Source organism: Camponotus vicinus, unplaced genomic scaffold, assembly GCF_025532165.1.
Source record: "Camponotus vicinus isolate PSW18456_S1 unplaced genomic scaffold, iyCamVici1.0 SCAF_1, whole genome shotgun sequence".
Lineage (NCBI taxonomy): Eukaryota > Metazoa > Arthropoda > Insecta > Hymenoptera > Formicidae > Camponotus > Camponotus vicinus.
The window spans coordinates 36,475,462-36,501,104 of record NW_028141945.1 but is presented as its reverse complement, the minus strand read 5'-3'; the positions used below and the strand labels follow the sequence as shown (position 1 = coordinate 36,501,104).

Below are 25,643 nucleotides of genomic sequence, written 5' to 3'. Positions count from 1 at the left end.
CAAGAGTGATCGAAGAAATTACAGGAGAAAAAAGGAGCACGAGACTGCTTCTGGGACACCCAGTATAGGTATAGCGACTCACCTGTTTCACAAGCCGCGTGACGTACCATGCTTGGGTGCATCACGTGACTCATACTACAGCTCGATCGTAGTAGGTGTAGCGTCAGCGCGCTACCAGTCAGCGCGTACCATGGTGATCGCGGTAGTGGTCGAGGTACCTTTACACGGGACGGCGATAAGTTGCGCAAGGAGCGATCGCGACGGGGCGAACTGACGAGCAAAGTGACGAAAACCGCGCCCACGGTTCGACAAAATCACCCGGATGCAGGCGAGGACCGATCTCTCTCGCTGATGATCGACGATGGCATCGCGTCGCCGCGACCAGCCAGGATTTAACTGATCCGCGACTTGGCGCGATCGATCGATCGGCGTCGTTGGCGGCGATCGACGCGGGGGGAAGAGGCGAAGCGCGTGTAGGATCGTCGCGTCGATCGAGCGATACTCGATTTCGAAAGAATTTTCACGGATAAAGGTCGCAGGAGGGAGGAGGACAGGCGCCGAGCGACGATCGGCCGCTGCGATCTAGGAACTGTGAACAAGGAACAAGGAGGCCTTCGTCAAGCAGAGCGCGAATAACGGCAGCAGCCGTGCAGCTCGTTGTTCCTCATGCGTGAAAAAGCAGGAAGTGTTACCGCTCGAATTCGAATCCTATCCGCGTCCGGGAGCGACCGAGGATAGGATCGGTAAGTGTCGCGGAAGGTGAATTTCCACCTCATCCCTTGTTCTTCGTCGCGTCGCGATCTCCATTCGCACCACGCATTCACATACGTGTGTACGAAGGGTGATGTTCATTAACGGATATATAATATAAGGTGAACAATGATGATCGAGACTCGCGAGAATTTAAAAGAGCCAACGTTCCAGGAAGAGAACGTTTCTCTTCTCTCTCGTATTTAAAATGCAAAGATGATTCATTGTGTTGTGCGATTCTTCGCGCGAGATGCGAAGAATAACGATAGATATAGAGACGTAGAGAATAATGATAAATTAACAAAGTGATTCTGAAATAGGATCTTTGTAACGGTTATTTTTATTTTTTTTTATTTATTTTATTCTCTCTTATTAAATTTTGCTAGAAAGATATAAGAAATCTATAAAAATATCGAATAATATATAAGCACTTAAAAGAGAAATTTAGAATCCTAAGGATAAAAATAAATAATAAAATTTTAGTTCTTATTTAATTTTAAATTGATTTTCATAAAATTTGAGGTTTAGAGTTATCAAAATATCCAATATATTCAATACCAGAACTGAAGAAGTTATTAAAAATAAGATTATATTGAATTATCACTATAAAAAGAAATTGATTCTAACTCTATTAAAGATTATATATGTATACTAAAATTGAAGGATTAAGTTATAGAATTATTATATATATGAAATATATTTTTATAGTAATATATATGTATTATATATATGTATGTATGTATATCAAGTTTTGATCAATTTTTCTATTTATCAAAATAGTAAAAGAAAGTTCTATGATAAAATAGCTCATTAGATGCTTCAATTTTTATTATGCAATATTTGATTATGAATTTTTATAAGTTTTTTCTTTTTTAAATTTATTAAAGTTCACTAATTATTTTTAGGGAGAACCTGCCGAATATTATGTGTATACAATTATTTTACTCATCACGAAGATACGAGCGAGCATCAAGCATTTCTTTATATAAATAATTATACCCAGAGCCTATGTCTAAGTTCATACAATCAGTGAAAGTATAACTTATTACGCGACATGAGGAGTAGAGATGTCTAACGTATACGGATTGGCGAATGACACATCAAGGATTAGTCGGCGATAAGTGAATGATTCTCGTAAAGCAAAGGCTTAATCGACATGAGTGCGCGTCAGAGAGATCGTCGTATTGTGTATAACGTGTTCATATAACGCTTAATTGGAATGTGTTCATTTTTATGTGTAATATCGAGAAATCGCGCGATGTACTTTTATTTAGAAACATTATAGACTCCAGTTTCGTCCAAACGTTAAACTTCGAGAGTGCAGCGTTTCCATTCACCAGCGGATAAAGGACAACGGAGTGAGCGGTTGATTCCGTCTTTCTCGTAAATTCTATTTAACGATATATACATCGATGAATCGAACCACTTGACAATAAAAATATGCGCCGAAAAATGCCCCGGTTATGCATTTTGTTGCCGATTTTGGCCGTTTTAACCACCGGAGCCCGATTAGATGACAGATATGAGCCAACATCGATCTACTACACGGAACCAACTACGCTGGTAAACACTAGTGTAATAAGTAACAACAACGGTCTACACGAGCTGCACGGTGGCAGCGTTGTTCATGGTGAGAGGATATTGCTGTTATCGAAGAGTCCTTATTTGTTGCGCGAGGATCTATTCATCGAGAAAGATGGCAAGCTCGTCATAGAACCTGGTGTGGAAATTCGCTTCGGTCCCATGGTCGGCATCACTATCCGCGGCATTATAAGTGCTAAGGTAATGATCAACAATAGAATTTCTAAAAAAAAAAGCCGAGTAGAGAGCACGCTTTCCTGGAGAAAGTCAGAATGGTTCTCGAGAACAAAAGTAATTATCTGTCAAGATCTTCAACTTTGTTCTCAGTTGTGTAGCTTTAATATCAAATATGTCTCTCTTGACATAAATAGTACGATATTTAATGATCAAGAGATAAATTAATAGAGAAATTTGACATTAAGATAACATTCTTGTTAAAACTGTCTGTACTTAAGCAAATTTTTGAGATTTCTTTAGAATAAATATATAAAAAAATTTCGTTTAAAAATTCTCTGTCGAAATAAGTAATTTGAATGAGATTTGATATTTTTATACGAGATTTGATTTTATCTATCTAAGAGTTTTATTAAATTTTTATATATTTTTATATATATTTTCTTTGATGTATCATATTATCTTTTATATCATATTTATATCATATAATGCATATAATTTTAAATATCAAATTAATTAAAAAGGAATCCAAATAGAACGATATGATATGATATAGAAATATTAGATGACTTTTATTTTATACGTATAGAACATACCAATGTGCATAATTATAAAAAATATCCTTAGAAAATTACGAAGAATATCGATACGTGTGCATTTTAACGTTGAATGAACATGACTCATCGCAGCGTAACTAGCGTAACTGTGCACGTGTTATTACACATATATAGGAAAAAGACCGATTCTTTCTCTCTCTTAAAGATAAATCGCGTTCTCAGGAAATCTCATGAATTGCAATTCCAGAAAAATTTCGATACTGTCGGGTGTTTGACATTAAATTCTTTTCCCAAATATAAAATTTTCTTTTTTTTTACTAATTTTCCGCTCTTTTTTTAACTAAGTCCCGCGTTTATATTAACTTTTACATACGAAGAATTCCACTTACGCCGTTTGATTGGTGCCAAGAGCGATGCCGAAGGTCTTGGCACTCCGTTGAGCTTTTAAGAGGATTATGTGAGGTCATAAGTTAATCGTGCGGGAGCAAGAACCGCCGACCTGAGACGCATCACATAAGGCACGCTCCACTTGACGTTTGCAATGTTCATGGAATCATTTTATCTTTATTTATTATATATTGTTTAATGTAATGTTAAATAAAGACAGATGATATGATTCCAAGAGTGCGTTTCACTTGCAGCGCTCGCGAGCATCGTCTGTCTTTATTTTTATTTATTTGAAGCATTTAAATTACTCTCGTTAAATCGCCTGAGACAGCCGTCTGTTCTTAATCACTCGATTAGTGCTTTCTACAACTAGCTCTTCCGACACCGGCAGAAACGTGCGGATAAGAGATATCCATTTACAGAGATTAGAACGACTTGTTCCTTCCTCTTCCAGGACATTTAATCTCCTCTATTAATGATACACCACATCTGCAATCGCATCAGTGTGATAGTCTTCTAAATAGAATAAGCGATAAATCAGCAAGTGATTATTCACCCATGAATAATCGCTGCATATCCGTTCTTATCTCTGTAAATATACATTCATGTGAATTATTATTTCTTAAAACTGAGAACATATATTTCTGTTCCTTTTAATGTTAGTAATTTTAGAAAATGATTTATTTTGAAACTCTAGATTATTTTTACTGATGACTTATCTGATGACGTTTCAACATTTTTTTCCATTACTTGATTTCAAACATTGCATATTTAATATATTTTAAAATGATTTATTTTTTTTATTTTAAATATTTTTAATCAATTTTTACAACGTGTTATGTGCCTGTTTCTATAGAATTGATTGCGTGTATGCCCTTCTCCTCTTTTAAAATTGTCAGTGTAACTTACAATTAAAATAGCAACAAAATAATACCTGTAGTAAGCATTAATACGTAGACAAACATGAATACTATTTTATTATATACACCAATAACGCAACGATGTTCGCGTGTTTGTAGCATTTCCGGTTAATCGGCGTCCTCTGCTCTTTGTGCGAAAAGGGATCTCTTTCCTGTCATACATCTGTAGTTTTGCATTCTTTCACGGTTACATTTATAGAATTGAATTATAGCACGATATCTTTTTAAAACATCTTCTAGTTTGATTATTATTACATAAAGCAAAAAAAATATTTACTGCCATCATGGATATATAATTATAAATGAATATTTACGTAACTTATTGACGATATTGGCGATTAATATTATACTTTGATATGAAGATAATATGTACATAATATTGCAATTTTGATAGCTAGTACATAGTGTGTGTGTGTGTGTGTGTGTGTTTATGTGTAAAAAATATATTTTTCTCTCTTTAATTTATATTATATATTTATAAAAAAAATTATAACATATTTCGATAGAGTTTAAATATGGAATATTTTAAATAGAATCGGAAAATATTCTAAAAAAAGAATTGTTTACGATCGTATTATCAATTATCAAACATTTTAATGTTTAATGGCATCCGTCCTAATGAGATTCGACATTACTACCTGTGTTTCGATGACAATTATTTTTTATTTTCATAAAATCCTACCTCGTAAGATCGTACCTTGTTATTACTAGAAACTACATGAATAACTCGTACGCTCTAGCGATAAATCAATAATAATCCATAACATGTATCAGAGACAATCGGTAGTTATGACGACATTGGAAAATGAATTGAAATCAGGGCAATAAAAGATATAAAATTGATACATATACGAAAAAATGGATTATATCATTTATAGAGAGAAATAAAATTACGCATATTCTAAAAACGCGCATAATATATATCATTACTTTCATGACACAGAAAAGAGAAGAGGAAAGCATTCTTCTAATATTTTTTATAGCTTTTATATAATAAAACAAAATTTATTATTCGATATATTATCTTATATAGATTAATAATTAAATAATTAAAAATAATTAATTATTATTTGGGTAATTGATTAACGTACAATTTATACATATAACAAACTCAAAAAGAAAATTAAAAACAAACATTATATTGTTGAATCTCATACTTAGATCACTGTGTGAAAATTCCAAACGATATATCTACAACATAATTATGAATCATATTCTTTTATATTTGCACTCTATCCATCTTTACGTTTGTAAAAGTTCACTGATAACGAAAGGACATGACTTCAATCTCGTTATCAGTTAATGGTATCAACGATACTATCGATTCTGGCAAATGACCATGTATAATCAAGCTTTTAGCAAGTCTAAATTTAGGTTTTTCATTATATTAATAACGTATCGTAAGAATTTTAAAAATTCTGTGATTTGAAATATTATTGAATTTTCTTTATTTCTTTTTTCTGATGTACCACATACGTAACATAACGATGTAATTAAAATACAAAAATTGTGGAATAGAAAAAATAAAACTTTTTTATTACAGTTGCTGATTCTCTATCTTTGAAAGTTTTGTTTTAATGCGATTTATAAATTATAATAGTGATATAAAAGTGATAGAAGATTTATCTTTTTATAATAAATGACACACATTTATATGTTAAAAGGGTGAAGCACACGCGCCGATTCTCCTGACCGCGGCGGAAGTGGAAACGCAAGCTCCAGCTCTTCAAACTCCACCTTTGATACGCCTTGTCGACGGACCGAGTCCATTAGCAGGTAGACTGCAGCTTTTTCATCGGGGCAGCTGGCGTTCCGTTTGCACAAATTCGCGAAAGTATGTAATCAATAAACGTAACGTGACGACAACAATCTAGATATTTTATGTAAATTTTATCGCAGTTGGACTCGTGCAGATTTGGAGACAGCTTGTCGAGAGCTCGGCTATCAAGGCGGACAATGGTGGTCGTGGCTCGACAGACAATGGCCTTCCAAGCCGCGTCTTCTTTACGAGGACCCAGGATGTCGTGGTACCGAGTCTTCGCTGACGAACTGCGAACGTTGGTCAGAAAGACAATTGGGCGCCGGTGTTTGCGGTGAGTTGCAAATATATTTTTTTCCAGAATAATTTCGTAGTGAAGATTATATGATACGTGCTATTTTAGTTGTTAAATAAAAGATAGAATTTACCGTGTCAAGAATCCATTAGTGAAAGTTGGTATGGCAATTTTAGACTACCATCCAGACCTGGGAATCTCTTGCCTACCTCGTCATGATGGTACGACTAAGGCGATTAAACATTGGCGAGGGATACGATTCGAGAATGCGTTATATGACAAAGCACTTATCCAAGAGAATACACTTTATGTGCGTCAATCGAAATCTATTTTACGGAATACAGTAATTGAGTGAGTACTTTTAAACGGAATATCGACGAACATTTATGCAATATGTATAAAATATACATCTCTCTTTAATTCGTATATATCTCTTGTCAGAGGATGCAACTCCTCACATATATCTGCGATGTACGTCTTTTATTAGTTTTCTCATAGATATATGAGGACTACAATTTTATATAAAATATATAAAAATTTGATCCGATAAATAGATATGCTGGAACTGGGAGAGAATACAATATAACGTCGGCAATTCATGTAGAAGGGGTACCACCGATAATGGAGTCAATTTCTATTCTTCATTCAGCCTTCACGGGTATCAATGTTACCTCGCCAGATGCACCCGTCGTAATAAACAATTGTACCATGCAATATAATAGAGGTACAACATAACTCTTATCATTTGTTATGTATTATTATATTTTGTATTTTTTCTGAAAATGTCATATTGAATAATATATGTTATGTATTGTACACTTATTGTTACAGGTTACGGGATTTATGTAAATAGCTCGTCCGGTATGACGAATATCAATGATTGTGATATACTTGAAAATGGAGCGGATGGAATAAAATATGTACACTCGGACGAGCGACCGGACGACAAGTTAGATCGTACCGACGTATTTGATCTGTGTACCTTCCCTATGACGGCTAGTCAAACTTTTCCTGTCACTATATCCATGGAACAGAATAAATATGCGCCCAATGTGAAACGATGTCCACAAGTGAGCATTATGCTTAATCATTACCAGTAAAAGTAGCATTATTCTTCGCATGAAATCTCAACAATAAAACGATAATATTATTAATATTATGCAGCACATCTTCACGATACCGGGCCATGTCCTGACAATGCATTTTTTGCAAATGAAAACTGATAGAAATGACAGCGCCATTGTGGAAGTATATGATGGTATAAACGGAGTGGAGAAACTCTTAGCTAGAGTTAAAGTCAGAAATGGAACATTACCGCAAAGTGTGACTTCGACGCGTCAGAATCTCTTCATAAATTTTATAGCTGAATCTCGAACTAATACTATCGTGTTTGTGCGATTATCATCGGGTTACAGTAAGTCAAGGGAATTTATGCGCTATCTTAAATAACATAAATCTTTTTTTAAATTATATTGATAAAAGATATTTAATGTTTTCCTTTTTTTCGCAGAGAAAACATATGATCTTAATGTTACTGGCAGTTCGATAGCGGATAATAACGGTCGCGGTATTGCCGTAGAGAAGATTAGATCCGCCTTACACATTCATGAGACTTCAATATCAAATAATAAGCACGTGGCCGGTGTGCATGTATTAGGTGGTGCAATGGATGTCAACATCACCGACAGTCGTATTGCGTTCAATCAAGGAGATGGTGTTAATATCACTGTTACAGGCGGCAATCGTAATGTATCACATAGCAGTATATCGTCCAATCGCGGTTTCGGTTTCGCAATATGGTTAAATGACAGCTCCTCTACGGAATATGTGTACTTCAATCAGTCGACCGTAGTCGAATATTCGCAGATATTCAGTAATAAGGATATTGGTGTTCTGGTAAGTGCAAATATAGAGCATATATGAATGTTTTATACAATTATATGTATTTTGTTTGATTTGGTATATCTTGATTTTTATGATAAGTCAACATTGATATTTTCTTAACAACAGATCGGCAATTCCACCGGAAACTCGTATGTAAATGTAACAGGCAATTGGTTCAATACCAGTCTCGAGACGGCACTACAAGTGGAATCTAGTTGGAGGAAAGACAATGGTTTAATGAGGCTGCAGATCGGATACAACTCGTTCATAAAAAATGCGAAATTGGGCATTAAGCTAAGTCCAGCGCTCAATCTCGACGCTACTATAGAATACAATCACTTCAGAGAACAAGCGAGCGGCGGGATTCTAATAAGAAATCCTCTTTATGAAGAATTTAATGTTTTACCCGCGAAGATTGTAATTCGACATAATGAATTCTATAATAATCGGGGCACCTTTGTAGTTAGCGTCGGTTTATCACCTTACAGCGATGTTCAAAATGTATTATTTACGAGAAATTTCTTGCGTGATAATTATGTCAGAGAATTGTTTGACAATGGTAATATATCGAATGTAAAATTAATACCGCGCTCGAGAGTAGCCGCTGTTATTGTTGTATCTTCGAGCAATGTCGAAGTTTTCCGCAACATTTTGTACAATCTCGAATCGCGTTACGAAATTGGCTCCCACTTGGAAGATCAGAGCAAAATTATCAACTGTACTTACAATTGGTTGGGATCTGGAGAGGAGAAGAAAATATTTGATCGATTATTCCATAGGTATATTACTTTCTAAATCTTATTACTGCACAAATTGTAATATAGCATGAGATATAATTATAATTTTTATTTATTTAGGAAAGACAGATACAATCTTGCTAAGATTGAGTATCTGCCTTATTTGCTGCACAGCAGTAACCCTAACGCGAATACCATAATCCCAAATCCGACATTTGTACCACAATTTGTCACACCTGGCACGAATCTAGTCGGTGGTGAGGTTGACGGCCACGAGCAATTAAGAGCTGAAGAATACATTGTCGAGCGTGATATCAATGTAAGACCAGGCGGCAAATTAATATTACAACCGGGCGTTACATTACGCTTTCCACCGTCCATTGGAATAATGGTAGCTGGCAAATTCGATGCGCGCGGCAAAAGACCTAGCGATATCTTATTTACTTTGAAAGAAGAGCTCGCTATATTACCAAACAACGAAACTCTTATGATGGAAGAAGATACGAGTCCAATTGATGAAGTGGAGTCTGTACCAGTAAGACTTCTCGGTGGCAAGACGAATCTCGAAGGAAGATTACAGGTAACACATTTAAATCATATTTTTAACACAAATATTTACATTGATATTAATAAATTTACAATGAAACTTATTTATTAAATCTTTATAAATATTGAGAAATTCAAAAAATATGCAAATTTTATGTGTAATTACATATATATTTTTTTATACATATTTTTTTTTAAAGGTAAAAATCGGAAATAAATGGGGAACTGTTTGCAACTATGGATGGACGATTCTGGATGCGGCGCTGGTTTGCCATCAATTAGGCTTTATTCTAGATTATGAAAATTGGTTCATGGAGCGATCGCAAATACCAAACGCGGGAATTAATGAGGATATACTTCTCAGCAACGTTCAGTGCACTGAGAATGACAATGATATAACGAAATGTCGAGCGGAGAAAGAGCAAGATTTCGAAAATTCGTGTACTCATTCGAACGATGTCGGTGTTAGATGTTTGGAGGTGGCGTGGGCGGGTCTGAGATTGGGACCGTTGGCTCAAAGATGTGATTTGCAATACGTGACAATCGAGAAGGCAGGCTTGTTAGATTATAAAACAAATTCATTTAAGCCAGGTAATTTATACATATAAAATCCATAATTCTTTTATTAATAATAATTAAAAAATTAAATATTAAATATTAAATTTTATAGGTATAGAGTGTTCAAAACTTGTCAAAATATTATTGCAGAAAAATTATCAAAAAATTAAATAATAAAAGTATTTACGATTTTTTATTCTAAGTAATAAATTTTAAGATATATTTAAGATATATAAATTTTAAGATATATTTAAGATATATAAATTTTAAGGTATATTTCATTAATTTCGTTAAAATTACTCAGAATTTATGCCACGTTTAAAATCTCTTATTTTTAAATTTAATTTAAGAAATTTTAATTAAATTAATTAAATTCGAGTTTAACATTATTGAAAAAATAAAATAATCATGTAATCAAAATAAATATATTGATTACAAAATAATAATTTATTGGAAAATTTTTATATTGAATATTCTGTATTTCCGGCAGAAATTTTATAGTATCTATTAGTTTATTAAATTTCTTTTGTAAAAATCATGCTAAAATATTCTAAAATATAAATCTGTATGTATATTTATGTGTTTGTATATTTAATTATGTATGTAATTAATAGTTTTATGTGTATGTGATATTTTTTTAACAGCTTTGCAAATCGATTTTGCCCGACATTCATTGGATGGTGTCAAGCTTGTCAACAATTTGCAAGATGGATTGGGAGTTTTGTATTCCGACATATATTCAGCAGACGCCATAAATATTGTAACAAACAGCGACTTCTCTCAAAATGGCGGGAGCGGTATCAGTTTCAAACAATTGGGCATGCGAATAATTAATTCGCGAATCGAAAGCAACAAAGTCGCGGGAATAAGGCATAATCCTGCTCTATCGGCGGTTCAACAAAGAGAATTTGCGGGATGGTTTCTACGCGTTCCGGACATGATCGACTCACCATATAATCCCATAATCTTACCGGAAACGGATAAAAATATCGAACTCACTAACGGAGAAACCAAATACATTATAACAACTAAAATAACCGTTCACGAATCTATTCGTCGAACCATAAATATTAAAGTAAGTTTCTTTTTTCTTATGCAAAATACTATATGTTTTATATACATATAGATATATAGTCAGTTAATTCTAATTTTTTCATCAATTTATAGTGTACTCCCGGTTATGTCATCGGTATTCAACTACTAAATCCAATAGAGAATCGAAGCACTGAACAAATCATACTATACGACTCACAACATCTTAACAATAATCAGATAAGTTGGCATGTAAAACGGGATCTAAGTGTTTTCCCCGTTTCATCTAGCTCCTATATAGTAATTTTAGAATATCAGAGCGGTGAGAATGCTCTCGGTGGCGCTGTCATGGCTGTTACATCGCTCTTGTCTCCAGAACAGGTATGTATGAGTGCGAATATTACATTTACAAGAATATCGAGGCATTAATCTTAATACAATAATAATAATAATAATTATACAATAATAATAATAACGAAATATTACATTTATAGAATATACGCAATAAAATAGTCAGCGGTCCTATTCCTTCATTGATCATTACGAAAACGAAAATTAAGAGTAATAAAAAGGGCTTACTTGCGTTTTACTACAATCGATATTTGAACGAAATTGGAGATCACTTTCTCCGAAAGGCGAACGAGACTATTCGATTGATCGGATGTGAGATATCACACAATCAAGAAGAAGCCGTATATGTGTATTCACCTCATTGGAATATCTTTCACTCTAATTTGTCTGAAATTTCGATCCACATAAATGACAGTTTGATTACGGACAACGGTAAAGCGATATATCAGTTCAGCCGTGACGCAAGGCACTCCAACAATCTCTTCCATTGGATAATGCAGGACAGCACCATCGAAAGGAATCGCGGCGGTGGATTTGAAGTGTTGTTGCCAGATGTTTGGCAGTATAACGAGAATTTTACGCACTCCTTGTACTTTGGCAATAATACCTGGCGCAACAACGAACAATTCGGCTTTGTGATAGACGGTCATTTCGCGCATCTAAACATATCTTACAATCATTTCGATAGCAATCGCTGCAAGACCGGTCTTATATCCGTGCGCGGAATGGAGAAGAAGATCAGAATCGACAATAATCGTATCGATGGTAACAGTGGCGCTTACATGGTCGAATTCCGTGTGAACAGTCAGTCCGAGATTCTTGGCGATGTCGATGCGCGTTTCTATTACAATGAGATTAAACGAAACACGTATGACTTCGTCGGCATGGGACCGCGCCAAACATTCGACGATCCCAGTTACGTCGTCGGTTTTCACGGTATACAGAAAGTACTAGTTAACAAAAATCTCTTCGGTGAGAATTCACTGGATTACGAATTACTAGCGGGTATTAGAACAGCGAAAATTAACAATGAAATAAATGTCATGGAAAATTGGTGGGGCACTGATAACGACACTATTATCAGGTAATTTCATATACTTAGATCCATCCATGATTTCTATGCGAGTTGTACTTCAAGGAGTTTACTCGATAACGAGACTTATATACCTTTTTTTCGCAGACAAAGAATTTTCGATTTCGATGATTGGAATGATCATGCTGTGGCTAATTATCGGCCGTACTTGATGCGTGACTCATTCGACTCCTTTATTTCTGCATCGTGGCATATAAATGAAAAGATTGATTTAGACAATTTGGGTGGTCGTATAACAGAGAGTCTCTCATTGCATGCGAGACCCGAGCCTTACGTAATACGTTCCGACATCACGGTTATGCCGGAAGCCACATTGCACATCTATCCCGACGTCGTGATGGAGTTCGCTCCTAACGTTGGAATCCTCGTTCTTGGAACGCTAAAAGCCATCGGAGCACCCGGCCATGAAATCGTTATGAAACCGATGAAACGAATAAACGCAAGCATAAATTCCACGTTTATCAAGTTAGCGCCGATGAAGAGTTCCACTAATCTTGGTTCAATATCTGATGAAACGATCCGTTTATGCAAAGATGGACATTGCTCTTCATTGTACAATGAAGGTGAGCCCGAAAATATTAATAATTCGATTCTTAAAAGAAGCCTAACATTTTGTTTAATATACTGGTCTCTTGCTTATCTGTCTTTATCTTTTTTTATTAATTTTCTCTAATTTTAACGATATTTTGCAGTATTTTATCATATTACTTTTTTAGTTGCATTACAAGTATACTTTTTTTCTTGTAGGATTTTTGGAATACTTCAATAGAACGACTCTTCAGTGGATCCCTATATGCGATGAACGATTTACCGAGCGAAATGCCCAAGTGGCATGTCGACAACTCGGTTATGATAGCCTCAACGTCTATGTATCGCATAATCGTAGATATGAACTTCATCCTGGATCCTTGACGCGTGTCTGGTCCTGGCCTGAACCGCTGCAAGTACGACTCATTTCTTCATTTTGTATTCTCCATTTTAGAAAACAATTTTTTTAACTTTAAACATTTGCAGTGTTCTGGAAAAGAGCAGAGTCTAGAAGACTGCCAGATCAGATTGAACGGTCAATTGTATGGTCATCGTCACGAATGTTCGTGGAACGGACATTTTATTTTTCTGCACTGCGGGGAGAGAAACTTGGATGACGCGTACGATTATTGGGGCGGAATACGCATCACAAACAGTGAATTTGAACATCATCTGTATGAGCACCGCATTCACAACATAGTGACTCATGAGACCGTAAGACGCGTGGAATCGGTTCTCAAGCATATCAATATAACTGGTGCTGGAATTTTACACTTTGAAAGATCATATGCCATACAGTCTATCATGAAGTCTCCAGCTATAATGCACGTTAATATAGATCGCAGCGCTTATCATGGCATCAATATCGTATCTCCTACACACACGGTATGAGTGTAAATATTTACAAAATAACTATATTATTTATTTATTTATTTATTTACTTATTTATTTTTTTAGATGGAATTATTATTTAATACGATTACTAATGTCCTCGGAAATGGCGTGAATATACTATCTTTAACGGGAGAGGGCCGTGAAGCGGACGAGAGTTCGTTTACGCCTATTAAGGATCTTAATATTCCTTATTATTTGTTCAGTATGGTCGACATATGCGACACAGCTAAAGAAATCACGATCGAAGAGCGTGTGATCGTCTATTACAAGTACGATAATTATCCTGTGAATTGCGTGAAAATCTTCCGTAGTGCTTACAGAGCTAAACCATTTGGATTTAGGTGCGTAAGGCTTTTCCGTGTCTGCAAAAATGGCTTTCCAAAAAAATAAGCAAATATTTCTCTGTTTGGCAGACTTTTACAATTCAATCTTTTCAACTCCACTGGAAAGCCAGGCCATGCCGATGCTATAACTTTATACGACGGAGACATTTACAATGTTACTTCCAAAAAGATTGGCCACTTGGAAGTTAATGCTCCCGATGAAAAGAAATTCTTTAGAACGAAGACTCCCAGTCTTAGTATACGGCTCTTCGCTAATGGCGCTAGTAGTGTGCACGGTTTTATCGCGGAAATCGTAACTCTTCCAATATCCGCCATTGGTTTTAGTAAGTATATAATCTTAATCATTCAATATTTTACATTATACATTATACGCTTACGTCTCTCAGCTTTTCTATATTTTTTCTATTTGCTAATTTATTTTTGTAATTGTCAGATCGCGATGTGCAGCACAACGTTTCTTATTCTGTGATATCGAATTGTCGCGAGGGCGCCATAAAATACGCAAGTGCCGGCGAGGTGAATGCTATAATGACGCTCGAGCGTAATCAGTTTATAAATAATTGCGAAAAGTTATATGGCAACTTTTCCACGTGTAAATCCGCCCTATGGCTTGATGTCCAAAACACGCAATCACTTTATTTCAGAGTAAGTTTGAAATGGAAAAAATATCATACACATATTTATTTTCCTTTTAGTTTTCTCAAAATGTGATAAAATTTCAAATTTAAATTTTTTAAATTTATATTTTAGAACAATCTTGTGCAGCGGAATCAAGGTGGTCTTTCTATTCGTGCCGATTCAAGAGGTTCGGCCACATCCCTCAAGGGATGGATTCACAATAATCTTTTTACAGAGAACTTTAATAAACCAGCATTGTAAGTATATGATAATTTTCTAGTGCGAAGACGAGAGAGGAATAATACTACGGAACTTTCAGATACGTTGAGGGTCGTCAGAGTAGTCCTTATCAAGAAGTGACTATATTTAGGAATTACTTTAACAAAAATCATGCTCCCTATGACAATAACATTGTTTTGAAGCAAATAGTCAGCAATATGACACTAAATTATTTACATGCAAACCTTGGTATGCATTTATTGGAGATTTCGGGATTCGAAAGAGTTCGTTTGCCTATTTATCAAAGCACATCTCACAATGGCTTTTACAAGTGAGTAATAGATTTTCTTTTTTTATAATTTTTACTTCGTATTTTTTTATCTTTGAAAAGAGTTGTTTAAACATACAAAGACGTTTAATAATGTAGAAGTTATTTATAGAAGATTATCACAGACTGTCGAAATAATAAATTATTTATAACATGTTAGAAATTATGCAGTGGATCGTGAAGGCCGTAGCACCATCGTTGCCGGTACTCCCGGACAGCAATATGTCGATAATGTGTTCTTTAATCCTGACAACGATTACGAGATGCTCACGACAAATAGATCCCAGTAAATCACAATAAAATTAAAATATACTGCACTATGCAGCAAAATTAAAGTAAAGGCTCTCTTTATAAATGTAAATCATTTGTTTAGGCAACTAGAAATGTGGAGATCTCACATAGACGCGCGGTACAATTGGTGGGGCTACAACGAGACTTTGGCGGTGGCGGGACGTATCAGAGATCATGGAGACTTGCCCGAGCTACTGCAGGTCGATTATCAACCCTTCCATATGAACAATAAATCTGTATTAAGTGGTAAATGTCCGCCTGGCTGGGATCTCGTCGGTGATACATGTTATATATTAATCGGCGCGCTTATGGATTTTTATAGCGCACGAGAATTTTGCAGAGTGAGTAAATAATCCTATTCGTATTTATACGTAACACATATATATATTTAAAAAATTTTTTTCAACAAAATATTACGTCTTTTTGTTGGAATTTCTTGATTGTTACATTTTCTTCACATATATATTTTTAATTATTTTGTTTTTAAAAGTCGTCAAACGCATCGATGCCCTTCATTATGGGAGATTATCTGGAACTCTGGAAATTCGCGCGCAAACAACAAGAACGATTTGATTATTCGGAGCGTGTTTGGGTACAGCAGTTGGAACGTGTGGATCAATGTACAGTGTTTACCTATCAGACTATTGAAATTGATCATTGTGCGCAACCCAATCCGTTCATTTGTGAGATTGGTATGTAAAATATCATAGTAGTGGATAAAATATATATAATATTAAAAAATAAATTATATTAATTTAAAAAAAGATTATTATAAAAAAAAATTATCTTTCAAATTTTAATAGATCCTAGAGTCAATATTGATCCTCTATCGTGGAGAAAAGATATCATTGCGATTGGCGTCTTGGGAGCTGTTTGTATTGCATTTGCTCTGTTGACTGCTGCTATCGCACTATGGGTGTCCAAATCGAAGAAGCGTAAACTTGAGAGATTAGAGCGACGTAATTCCATCAGACAATCTCTGCACTCCCTACGATCGATTGGTTCCACATCTGGCTTCACGGAACTTGCCTATCGACGGAAACCTATCGCGGTAAAAATATGATAATCGCATTGTGTTTTGCATATAACTTTTGAACATGTGATGAAAATTAAATCCACGAATTTTCATAAAAGTTAAATATAATTAAATTTTACGATTTAATAGATTCGGCGCAATTAGTCTAAAGTCTATGTTCCTAAGTTTAAGAGAAATTGATATAATTTTTTAAATAATATATATACTATATGTTTCAGAGTAAACATTCTACGGATACATTGAACTCGAAATCACTTGATTATAAGCGTATGTTAAACGGTGGCAGCCTGGATTCAATGGATAAATCTCAATTAAATTCTTCAATAGAAGATAATCAGAGTTACGATGTATATGAGGCTCATAATCCGCGATACTCACCGAGTACGAGTGACTTCAAGAACACGGCGCATAAGTATGGCCCGGCACAGACTGTCGACAATCCGGTCTTCGATTTAGCGTATCGCAACGAGGGCTTCCGCAATCATTCTACTTTCACGACTGGGAATACTGCAGCCGCCGCCGCTTCTAACTGGCCATCGCAACCGAATGTACAGTCGACCTTGACCGATGAAAGTCCAACAGTGGATCATGGTAACAACGAAAGCTCATCGTATCTCAACAACACATCTACACTGCCGTTACAGTCCAGTCTTGCGCTCACTGATTCGATGAGTGAACTGAAACGCAACATCGAGGCATCAGCCGCCTACGATTCCGTGGAATATGATTCGAAACGTGCTTATGACATGGCCACATTAACGCCGAGTCAAGCATCCGAGCTTGTTCCAGAATATTCGTCGGACTTTCAACCGCCGATACCGCCACATCCATATCACTATGAGACTGAGAGTAGACCTAGGAGCGAAGCACTGCTGGAGACTAACTTTGACACGGGCGAGGAGAAGCCATTGCGCTCCAAGAGCGAGGCTCTGCTCGAGACCAATCTAGATGCATTTTTAATCAACGAGCCCACAGAACTTACGCAACTGTCAGCGACCGCGCGAAGCAAAAGTCAACCACTGGAAACGGCGATGTAATTGCTTTAGCGTTAATATATATAGACCAGCATTGTATGCAATTTGGGTGCACAACGTGTGCCAAATGTCTCTGTTTAACAACGGACACTGCCAGTTAACGCACAATCAAATATTTTACATGATTCATATAGCAACATGCTTGTGCTAATGAGCAATGAATTAAAATCATTGGAATCTACGCACAATATATATAAATCCTGCTGTTGCTGCATGTAGTGAACGAGAATGGACCGACAAACAGTGATGTAATAGCAATGCATACACAATGTTGACTCGTTAGATATAATAACCCAAACAACATAAAAAAAGACATCTTAAAGATGTCTTTAAATCATAACAGAATTCTGTTAGGGATATGTACAGTCTGGGAACTGAAGAAAAGACTTAGTATTTCAGAAAACTCCTTATTAAGTCGTAATCTGTTACGTATACATTAACACATTGCGATAATTATAAAATATTAAATTGATATAGTAATTATACGATTTTTGAACAAATCCACCGAATTTGCGCTTGAAATGAATAACGCATGTAAACATATGTTTAAGATTTTCGATGAAATCTATGACCTGTATGCTGAATTTACTTTTATCGGCACATTTGTCACCTTTAAAGAAGCAGATAAATGTTTCGGTAACACGATTAAAATCAATCATATTCTCATCGCACATTTACAGCGCCTTTAGCCTGGGAGCTACTTTTATATATAATATTGCACAGTGATTGGCCAAGATACTTTATTTTTATATTTTAATGTACTTACTATGTTTTACGATTTGCACTTTCTGCAAATTTTATCTTTCGCATTTCTGTATTATTAAAAGTTCATGTACTTTTTTGTTTTTGAAAGTTTTCGCTTTCACTCTTCTTTCTAATATCTGAATATATATTTATTTTGTTTTAAGTGTAAACTTTGGAAATTTTAGCAATACTAAAAGATTTAAGAAATTAAGAAAATTTCAGAATTTATCTAATGTCATATATTGTTAAAAAATTTCTATTATATATATATCTATCATATATATTGTTGAAAAATTTCTATTATAAAAACTCGATATATATTTAATAGTGAAATCTATCGTACAAAGACGACAGAATTTATCAAATTTACGAAGAATAAAGTAAAAATGCTGCTAAATGTGCGCTCAGAATATTGTCATATTTATCGTGTCGTCTAAGATATATTTATCGATAGCAATAAATATGAGGTCAAGATACAAGCTTATGTCTCGTGAAACTTGAACTCGGTGAAAAAATATTCATTATGTACAAATGTCAAAAACTTAACTTTATTAATGTTAAGAAATTTTTTCATATTTTTATATTGCGATGATAATTGTGCATGTATGGTTAAAAAGAGACAACCGCTTTTTTTATATCACAAAGATCTCGACATTCATTCGATCGATTTTTTATTAATGATTATTGGAAATGACGTGCGTATTCGTTGTCGTACATTTTTATATGTTTCAAAGAGGACAAATCTTTTTGCTATAATAATATGTTGCTTTATCCAATTATATGCACAAATGATATTTAATAGCTAATTTTTAATAGACTGTTAATAACGATATAGTTTTTGATCAAATGACGTGGACATTTTACTAAAGCTTGTTGATATCCTATGAGGATAATCGTTAAAATTTTTTAATAATGAACGTTTAATAGATCAATTTAAATATTGAAAATTTAATATACATAAAAAGATTGAACATTAATCGAGAAAATATACGTCATCAAACAGATCGCATAATGAGAAATATTTATTATCAAGGGGCCGAATATAGAGATTAAATGTTAATTTTAGATTTAATATAAGAAAATGCTAAAAATAAGAGCTAGAAATAATTTTTTTACAATTATTATATGTATAATTTTATTACGACGAAGCTGTGAGACTAAAAACAGACCTCATATTCGTAATTAGTATTATATAATCTCGTTGCTCTTCGTTGAACTAATGAGTAGACACCTCTGTCTCTTTCTATATATACATTATTAGTGTAAGAATCGTATAGAGAAAAGCGAACAAATTGTCTTATTAATTTGATATTTCATATTCTAGTAACATTAGAAATTGGCAGTTACCAAAAGCAGCGAATTTAGATTGTTACAAATAATATTACACTGCCAAATATGTCCAATGTCGTACATAATTTTCGTGTGCAACAGCAAATTCAAACTTATACATACTAGATATCAGATTGTGCTTTGGAGTATAAAAAAGTTATACTCGTCATGTGAAAATCTTTTCCAGATTTCACAGAGATATATGCCTTATGCTACTTGATAGACTTATTATTCTCTTTAAGCAAGGTGATCTCACCAAATTTCTTACTGAAAATATTTTTTACCCTTTAATACAATATCCGTCCATACACGTAGCTTTAGATTCAATCGCAAGTGATAATCGCCTGTTTATAAGATGCACAATAATAAATAAAATTCTAGTTAAATTTTTGCTATTTAAAGATTAACGAGAGAATTCGGGATTAGAAAAAAGGAGGTATATATGTGTACATTTACATACAAATGCATGATATTATACATATCTATCAGCGAAACGCGAGGAAATTTACAACGTTCAATATATATTTCATATATATGCAAAATATAACTTTAATTATAATTTTAACGAATTCTTAACAAAGGATGAATTTCTCTCTTTTAGATACTCGCGTGAATGAAACAATGTCACAAAAAGCTGCCTTTTGTATGCGGTGCAGAAATAAACTAATCAAATTAATAAAAATTATAACATCCAATAATTTCGGATAAAATTATAATGTTCAATAATTTCGCAGTCAAATTAAACGCTTCCATTAATATTCACTTTCTACAAGACAATCTCGATGCGATATACAAATATGAAAAAATGGTAAAAGAAAGGATAAAAGAATATATTTTTCGGATAGGATCTTAAAAAGAATGGCGAAGACTTCAAAACAATATATATCGAATATATTAATATTAATATCATCAATAACATAATTAAATATCAGGTTATTATTCGTCGCAGCCGCTTTTTCGAACCGCTGAAACGAACATTGGTGCGGGAGATTCTTTCTACGTCAAACAATCGACGAAGAAATTCTAAAGTGCCACACTCGCTGTGGCTTCAATCCGATTTACGTATCAGCAAAAACGGCTCTATTCGATTTTGCATTTTAACGCAATAAGTTGGTAGATATATAATCGTACAATAAAATATATTTTTATAGGTATGTCATGTATGTGTACATATGTGTGTATTTGTGTGTAAACACATACATACAATTTTCTCCATTATATATATATATATATATATAAGAGAAAGTTCACATACACATATCAAGATCGTCCAGTACCTCCGTTGTTTGCTGAATGCATTTAGATACACACATCATTACTGCCTATAAAGACACTAAATTTGTATATCATATTATTGCAATCAATAAAAACAATTGAATTGTACTTTATTAGCGTTAGCCCATACTGCGACTTTAACTAAGCATGTATATATCTGTCATGAAAAGAAATTATTTACAATCTCTGTTCTTATGCGATTTAATTCTTTATCACACACATCTTTTTCATTTTTATTCCTACTTTCTTCTTCTTTTCCTCTCTTTCTTCTTCTATGTATCAGAGCTGAAGTAACGGTATTACAAATTTTATTTGTAATAGAAAAAGTTGCATTTTTCGGAAACGAGAGTAACAAATTTAAGTTTTCTTTATTATCTTTATTTACTCAAACAAACTCGGTATAATTTTCATGAAGAAACATTAATCAAAAGCGTTGAAATACAGCATTCTATAAAAACTCTTTTTAGTATTTTGTTTTTCTTTATTTTGTTAAAAACATCTAGTTGGATTAATAATTCAATGATTAGCCAAGAATTCAAGATTATGAAAATTAGTAATATATAGTATATCGTGTCAGGATTTTAAAATTGCACAAGATTAAAGATGTAAAGAAAGCGATTTTAATCTATTAAAAAATTTACTTATATTTTACTTTTAAAAAATTTTTTAATTTTTTTAAAAATTTTTGTATTCAAAATTATTACACACTTTATATCAATAGTGATATCATTATATCAAAATTATGTCAGTTTTGTTATATAATTGTATATAAAATAAAAATATAAATTTTAGTGTTTAAGTTGAAAATATAATTTAAGTGTTTAATTTGATTTTGTATTAACATTAGAAAAAAGTAACAAAAGTACGACTCATTATTTGAATAACGATAACAAATTATTTTTATAAAGTAACTTCCTCAACTCTGATGTGTGTATACGTACACATGTATACATATATCTAATAATAATATATATTTATGCATTCTTATCAAAGAAAAAAAGTAAATATGTATTTATTTGGCAAATTCGGCGTTGGTTAAATCGAGCATCAATTTAAATCGATTCATCGTTTCACCATTTAGCATTTCTCAACATCGGAGGCAATGGCAGCACCGGCTTGATCTCTATTGCACAAGTTACCACGAAGAGATATATTATAAAACTATTGCACACCAATCGTGCATGATCACACGTACGGTAACGACAACACGACGAACACGAACTCCGAATATATACTTCATATTTGAATGCGGAGCCGCAAACATTGTGCCTAAGTCGCGCTCATCAAAATCAGAATCGATCAGCATTTTAAAACGCATACGACACGAAAATTGTCATAAAAGACTAAAGAAAGAAGGGGAGCGGAAATTCACGCACTAAACTAAATCTATTCGCTCATGATATTTAGTGATTGTTTCACTTTCATTGTATTTAAATGAAATAGAAAATGGATCACATCGTACAAATAAAAATGCCGAAATAAACACACTGAAAAATATTGAAACATTTATTTACGCTTGAAGCTAACATTTCTATAAAAAGTTCATAAAAAAAAGTTAAAAAAAACTTGAGAAGATATAAAAGGTAAAAATAGATTGCACATTATAATTTTATCTTTTCGATAGCGTTGATATATCTTCGAATTTTTAATATTTCCACATACAAAGAAATTATATATTTTGTAGTAAAAAATATACATTTTTAAACTTTTATTTCAACAAATAATAATATAGGCTTAAAACACCAAATGCGATTGACAGTACAAATACATTATAAAAAATTTAAATAATCGATTATTTGTAATTATTGCAATTATGCATTGAAGGAGTCGTTTTATTTATTTTACATTTCACACTAAAGAGGCTTCAAACCGGAACCAAAACATATGTATTTTATATTTTTTGAACTATATTTGTTCTTGTAATTGTTTGACTGAATTTGCTACAATAATATTTGCTCTGTGAATTGCATTTGATTTTTTTTAAATCCATATTATTATTTACTAATTTTCTTCAGCAAAGCTTTAAATTCTGTCAATTTTTATTTCAAAATAAATTTTTTGCCATTATTTTTTTCTAAGGATGTTTATTTCGTTTTTATTTGTACGATCTAATGAATATGATGATGTGGATCCGAAAATAACTTCGGTATTAAGTTACTATGTACTTAATAGCATTGAAACATTGCACATATGTACTTGAAACATTAAAGACTAATATCGCGATATTAATAAGTTATCTTTCTTTCGCACAAAAGTTAAGGAAGAGAGTAACCAGATATCGCACTTTAACTAACCAACTTGGCTAAATTCACATACATAAATTTAAACTAATCATATAGTTGAGCTATATAGTGTGGCTAATTTCTCCATATTGTAGCCATATTTTTAACTTAATGCTACAAGTTTTGAACGATATTTCTTATATTACATACTTCTACACACATACATGCATACATGCGACGCGCGCAAATACACGCACGCGAGCGCATACACACACACATGCACGCACGCATGCATACACACATACATACACATGTGTATATTGTAGAAGTCACTGTACGCTATGTGCTGTGATCGATTAATATGTATTAATATAGTATACATATCTCTCTAAATCTCGATAATGAACGCGAATTAATAAGTGAAATCGCGTAATTTGCTTGAAAAAAAAAATGACAAACTAGCGGAAGACTTTTGTAATATTTGCTGTTTTAACGTAAAAAAAAAAAAACGTGCGTTGTCGTTCTTTAATAACATACGCGTATCGAAAGATACTTAGACCGGATGTTTAGGGGGAAGGGGAATGTACAACACGCAAAAGCGTTTCGAATTCGCACGCGAAAACGATAAAATAATCGATAAAATATGCGCACACACGCACATACGTACGCAAACACGCGCACGTACCATTCGAATTCTTATCTCTTAAAAATTCTTTAAATTAAATATTATATAATATTCTAAAACAAATAATGCGCGCACACGTAACATTTGAAATGGAGAAAATTAACTGAGCATAGTCCGTATAATGTATAGAATTTTAAATTTGATTCTATAAAAACATTGTTTTATTCATATAAATCAAACGCGTTTGTATGAATGTTACGTTCTTTGCAAGTGCGCTGCACTTTATTACGTTTTTAAAACTCGATTGCACCAACGTTATGTTGACTTTAAGCGAGATTTAAATATATATCTGTCTTTAATTATTGAGAAGGAAAGATGAAGATGGACACATATTTAAGTCTCGCTTAAATCCAAAATAATATTGATGCAATCTAGCCTAAATGTTATAGATGCAATCGCTTATACGATGCGTGATCGTCACAAATATAATTATTATTTACAATCTATTTAATTATATATAATTTGTGTATATATTTTTATAACGCGGGACGCACCTGAATCGATTACTCGATTCTTTAATCCCGCAAACTCCTTAAACTCGTTTCAAACTACGACGAAGAATCGAAATACGATGGATCACTACTGTCACAACGAGAAAAAGGTGAGAGCAACGTAATAAAAAAAAAATTTAAAAAAAGGATGATTGGATGGAAGAAAATGCAATGCACGGTTCGTCTCATCCCCGGAGAAATCGGAACAAACAACGAGAAAAGAACGACGCCGCTGTTGCAACGTGCTACAACGGCTCCTATCCATCTCTAGACTAGAAAGAAATGCGCCGTTCTAACGAACAGTGCGTCGAAGATTTACAAGGGAAGCTTTCTTGGGGAAAAACGCGAAGAACGAAATTGCATCTTTTGCACTTTTGCCACACATATACATCGTATATACGACGTATATATTATCTAGGTCAGCAATGTACGACGCTGCTCAAAATTTGTTTCTAAAAATCGTCGGCTACGTCTCGTCGACGACGCGAGAATAGAATCCATTCTGAAAGGATTCCTGTAAAGATTTTTGTGAAATAATGATCTCTTTCCATAAATCAAGTAAAATGTTTCAACGATTCGATTTCTCACCACGCTAACGACTCGGGAATACGCACACTTAAACAAGGAATCAGGAATCGATTGGCAAGAGAAGACTCGGGCGAGAAAATCAAACCATGAAAACCTCGATGAAGGGATTGCACTCGGTCTGCGGTGGAGGTAACGCAGCCATTCGTTTTTCCAACTCCACCCGCGGTAAATACGCTTCGATACATGTGTCGAGGCCTGTTGGTGTGGATGTAGCTGTTGGTAGCGTTGTAGCCCCGGATGCTAATTGTAGACATTCAGCTGGGGCCAACTGAAAAAAACATGATATATAATGATAAAAATGATTCGTAAAAATTCATTATAAATACGTAACATGAAAAATTGAACAAGTACAATCCTATGAAACGTACAAACAAGAATGTACTCAATTTCTAA

General features: G+C 33.8%; 2 protein-coding genes across 2 annotated transcripts in view; one reads left to right on the top strand and one right to left on the bottom strand.

Annotated features, from left to right (window-relative positions):
* The first annotated feature begins 168 nt into the window (after positions 1–168).
* Bark (C-type lectin domain-containing protein bark beetle) lies at positions 169–21,451 on the top strand. Its single transcript, XM_083087248.1, has 28 exons — positions 169–743; positions 1,656–2,532; positions 6,034–6,203; positions 6,269–6,462; positions 6,600–6,774; positions 6,978–7,147; positions 7,255–7,493; positions 7,588–7,837; positions 7,934–8,319; positions 8,434–9,086; positions 9,165–9,624; positions 9,791–10,181; positions 10,793–11,223; positions 11,316–11,561; positions 11,675–12,615; positions 12,712–13,187; positions 13,372–13,568; positions 13,639–14,037; positions 14,110–14,387; positions 14,460–14,713; positions 14,824–15,035; positions 15,141–15,265; positions 15,328–15,558; positions 15,716–15,841; positions 15,929–16,187; positions 16,337–16,538; positions 16,650–16,897; positions 17,101–21,451. Exons 2-28 carry the CDS (start codon positions 2,191–2,193, stop codon positions 17,917–17,919), a joined length of 8,874 nt encoding a protein of 2,957 aa, XP_082943374.1. The 5' UTR covers positions 169–743; positions 1,656–2,190; the 3' UTR covers positions 17,920–21,451.
* Positions 20,859–25,643, bottom strand: part of LOC145964481 (RNA-binding protein fusilli) — a 47,476-nt gene continuing 42,691 nt past the window's right edge. Inside the window, exon 12 of the mRNA XM_083087313.1 lies at positions 20,859–25,518. Coding sequence (XP_082943439.1) covers positions 25,330–25,518 — 189 coding nt within the window. The 3' untranslated portion in view covers positions 20,859–25,329. The remainder of the gene's footprint in view (positions 25,519–25,643) is intronic.

Excerpts from the sequence above, each read along its gene's own strand:
- Bark (XM_083087248.1), top strand. The coding sequence starts at position 2,191 with ATGCGCCGAAAAATGCCCCGGTTATGCATTTTGTTGCCGATTTTGGCC. Across the intron at positions 15,266-15,327 it reads AACTTTAATAAACCAGCATT|ATACGTTGAGGGTCGTCAGA; the intron begins GTAAGTATATGA and ends CGGAACTTTCAG. Across the intron at positions 15,559-15,715 it reads TCTCACAATGGCTTTTACAA|AAATTATGCAGTGGATCGTG; the intron begins GTGAGTAATAGA and ends ATAACATGTTAG.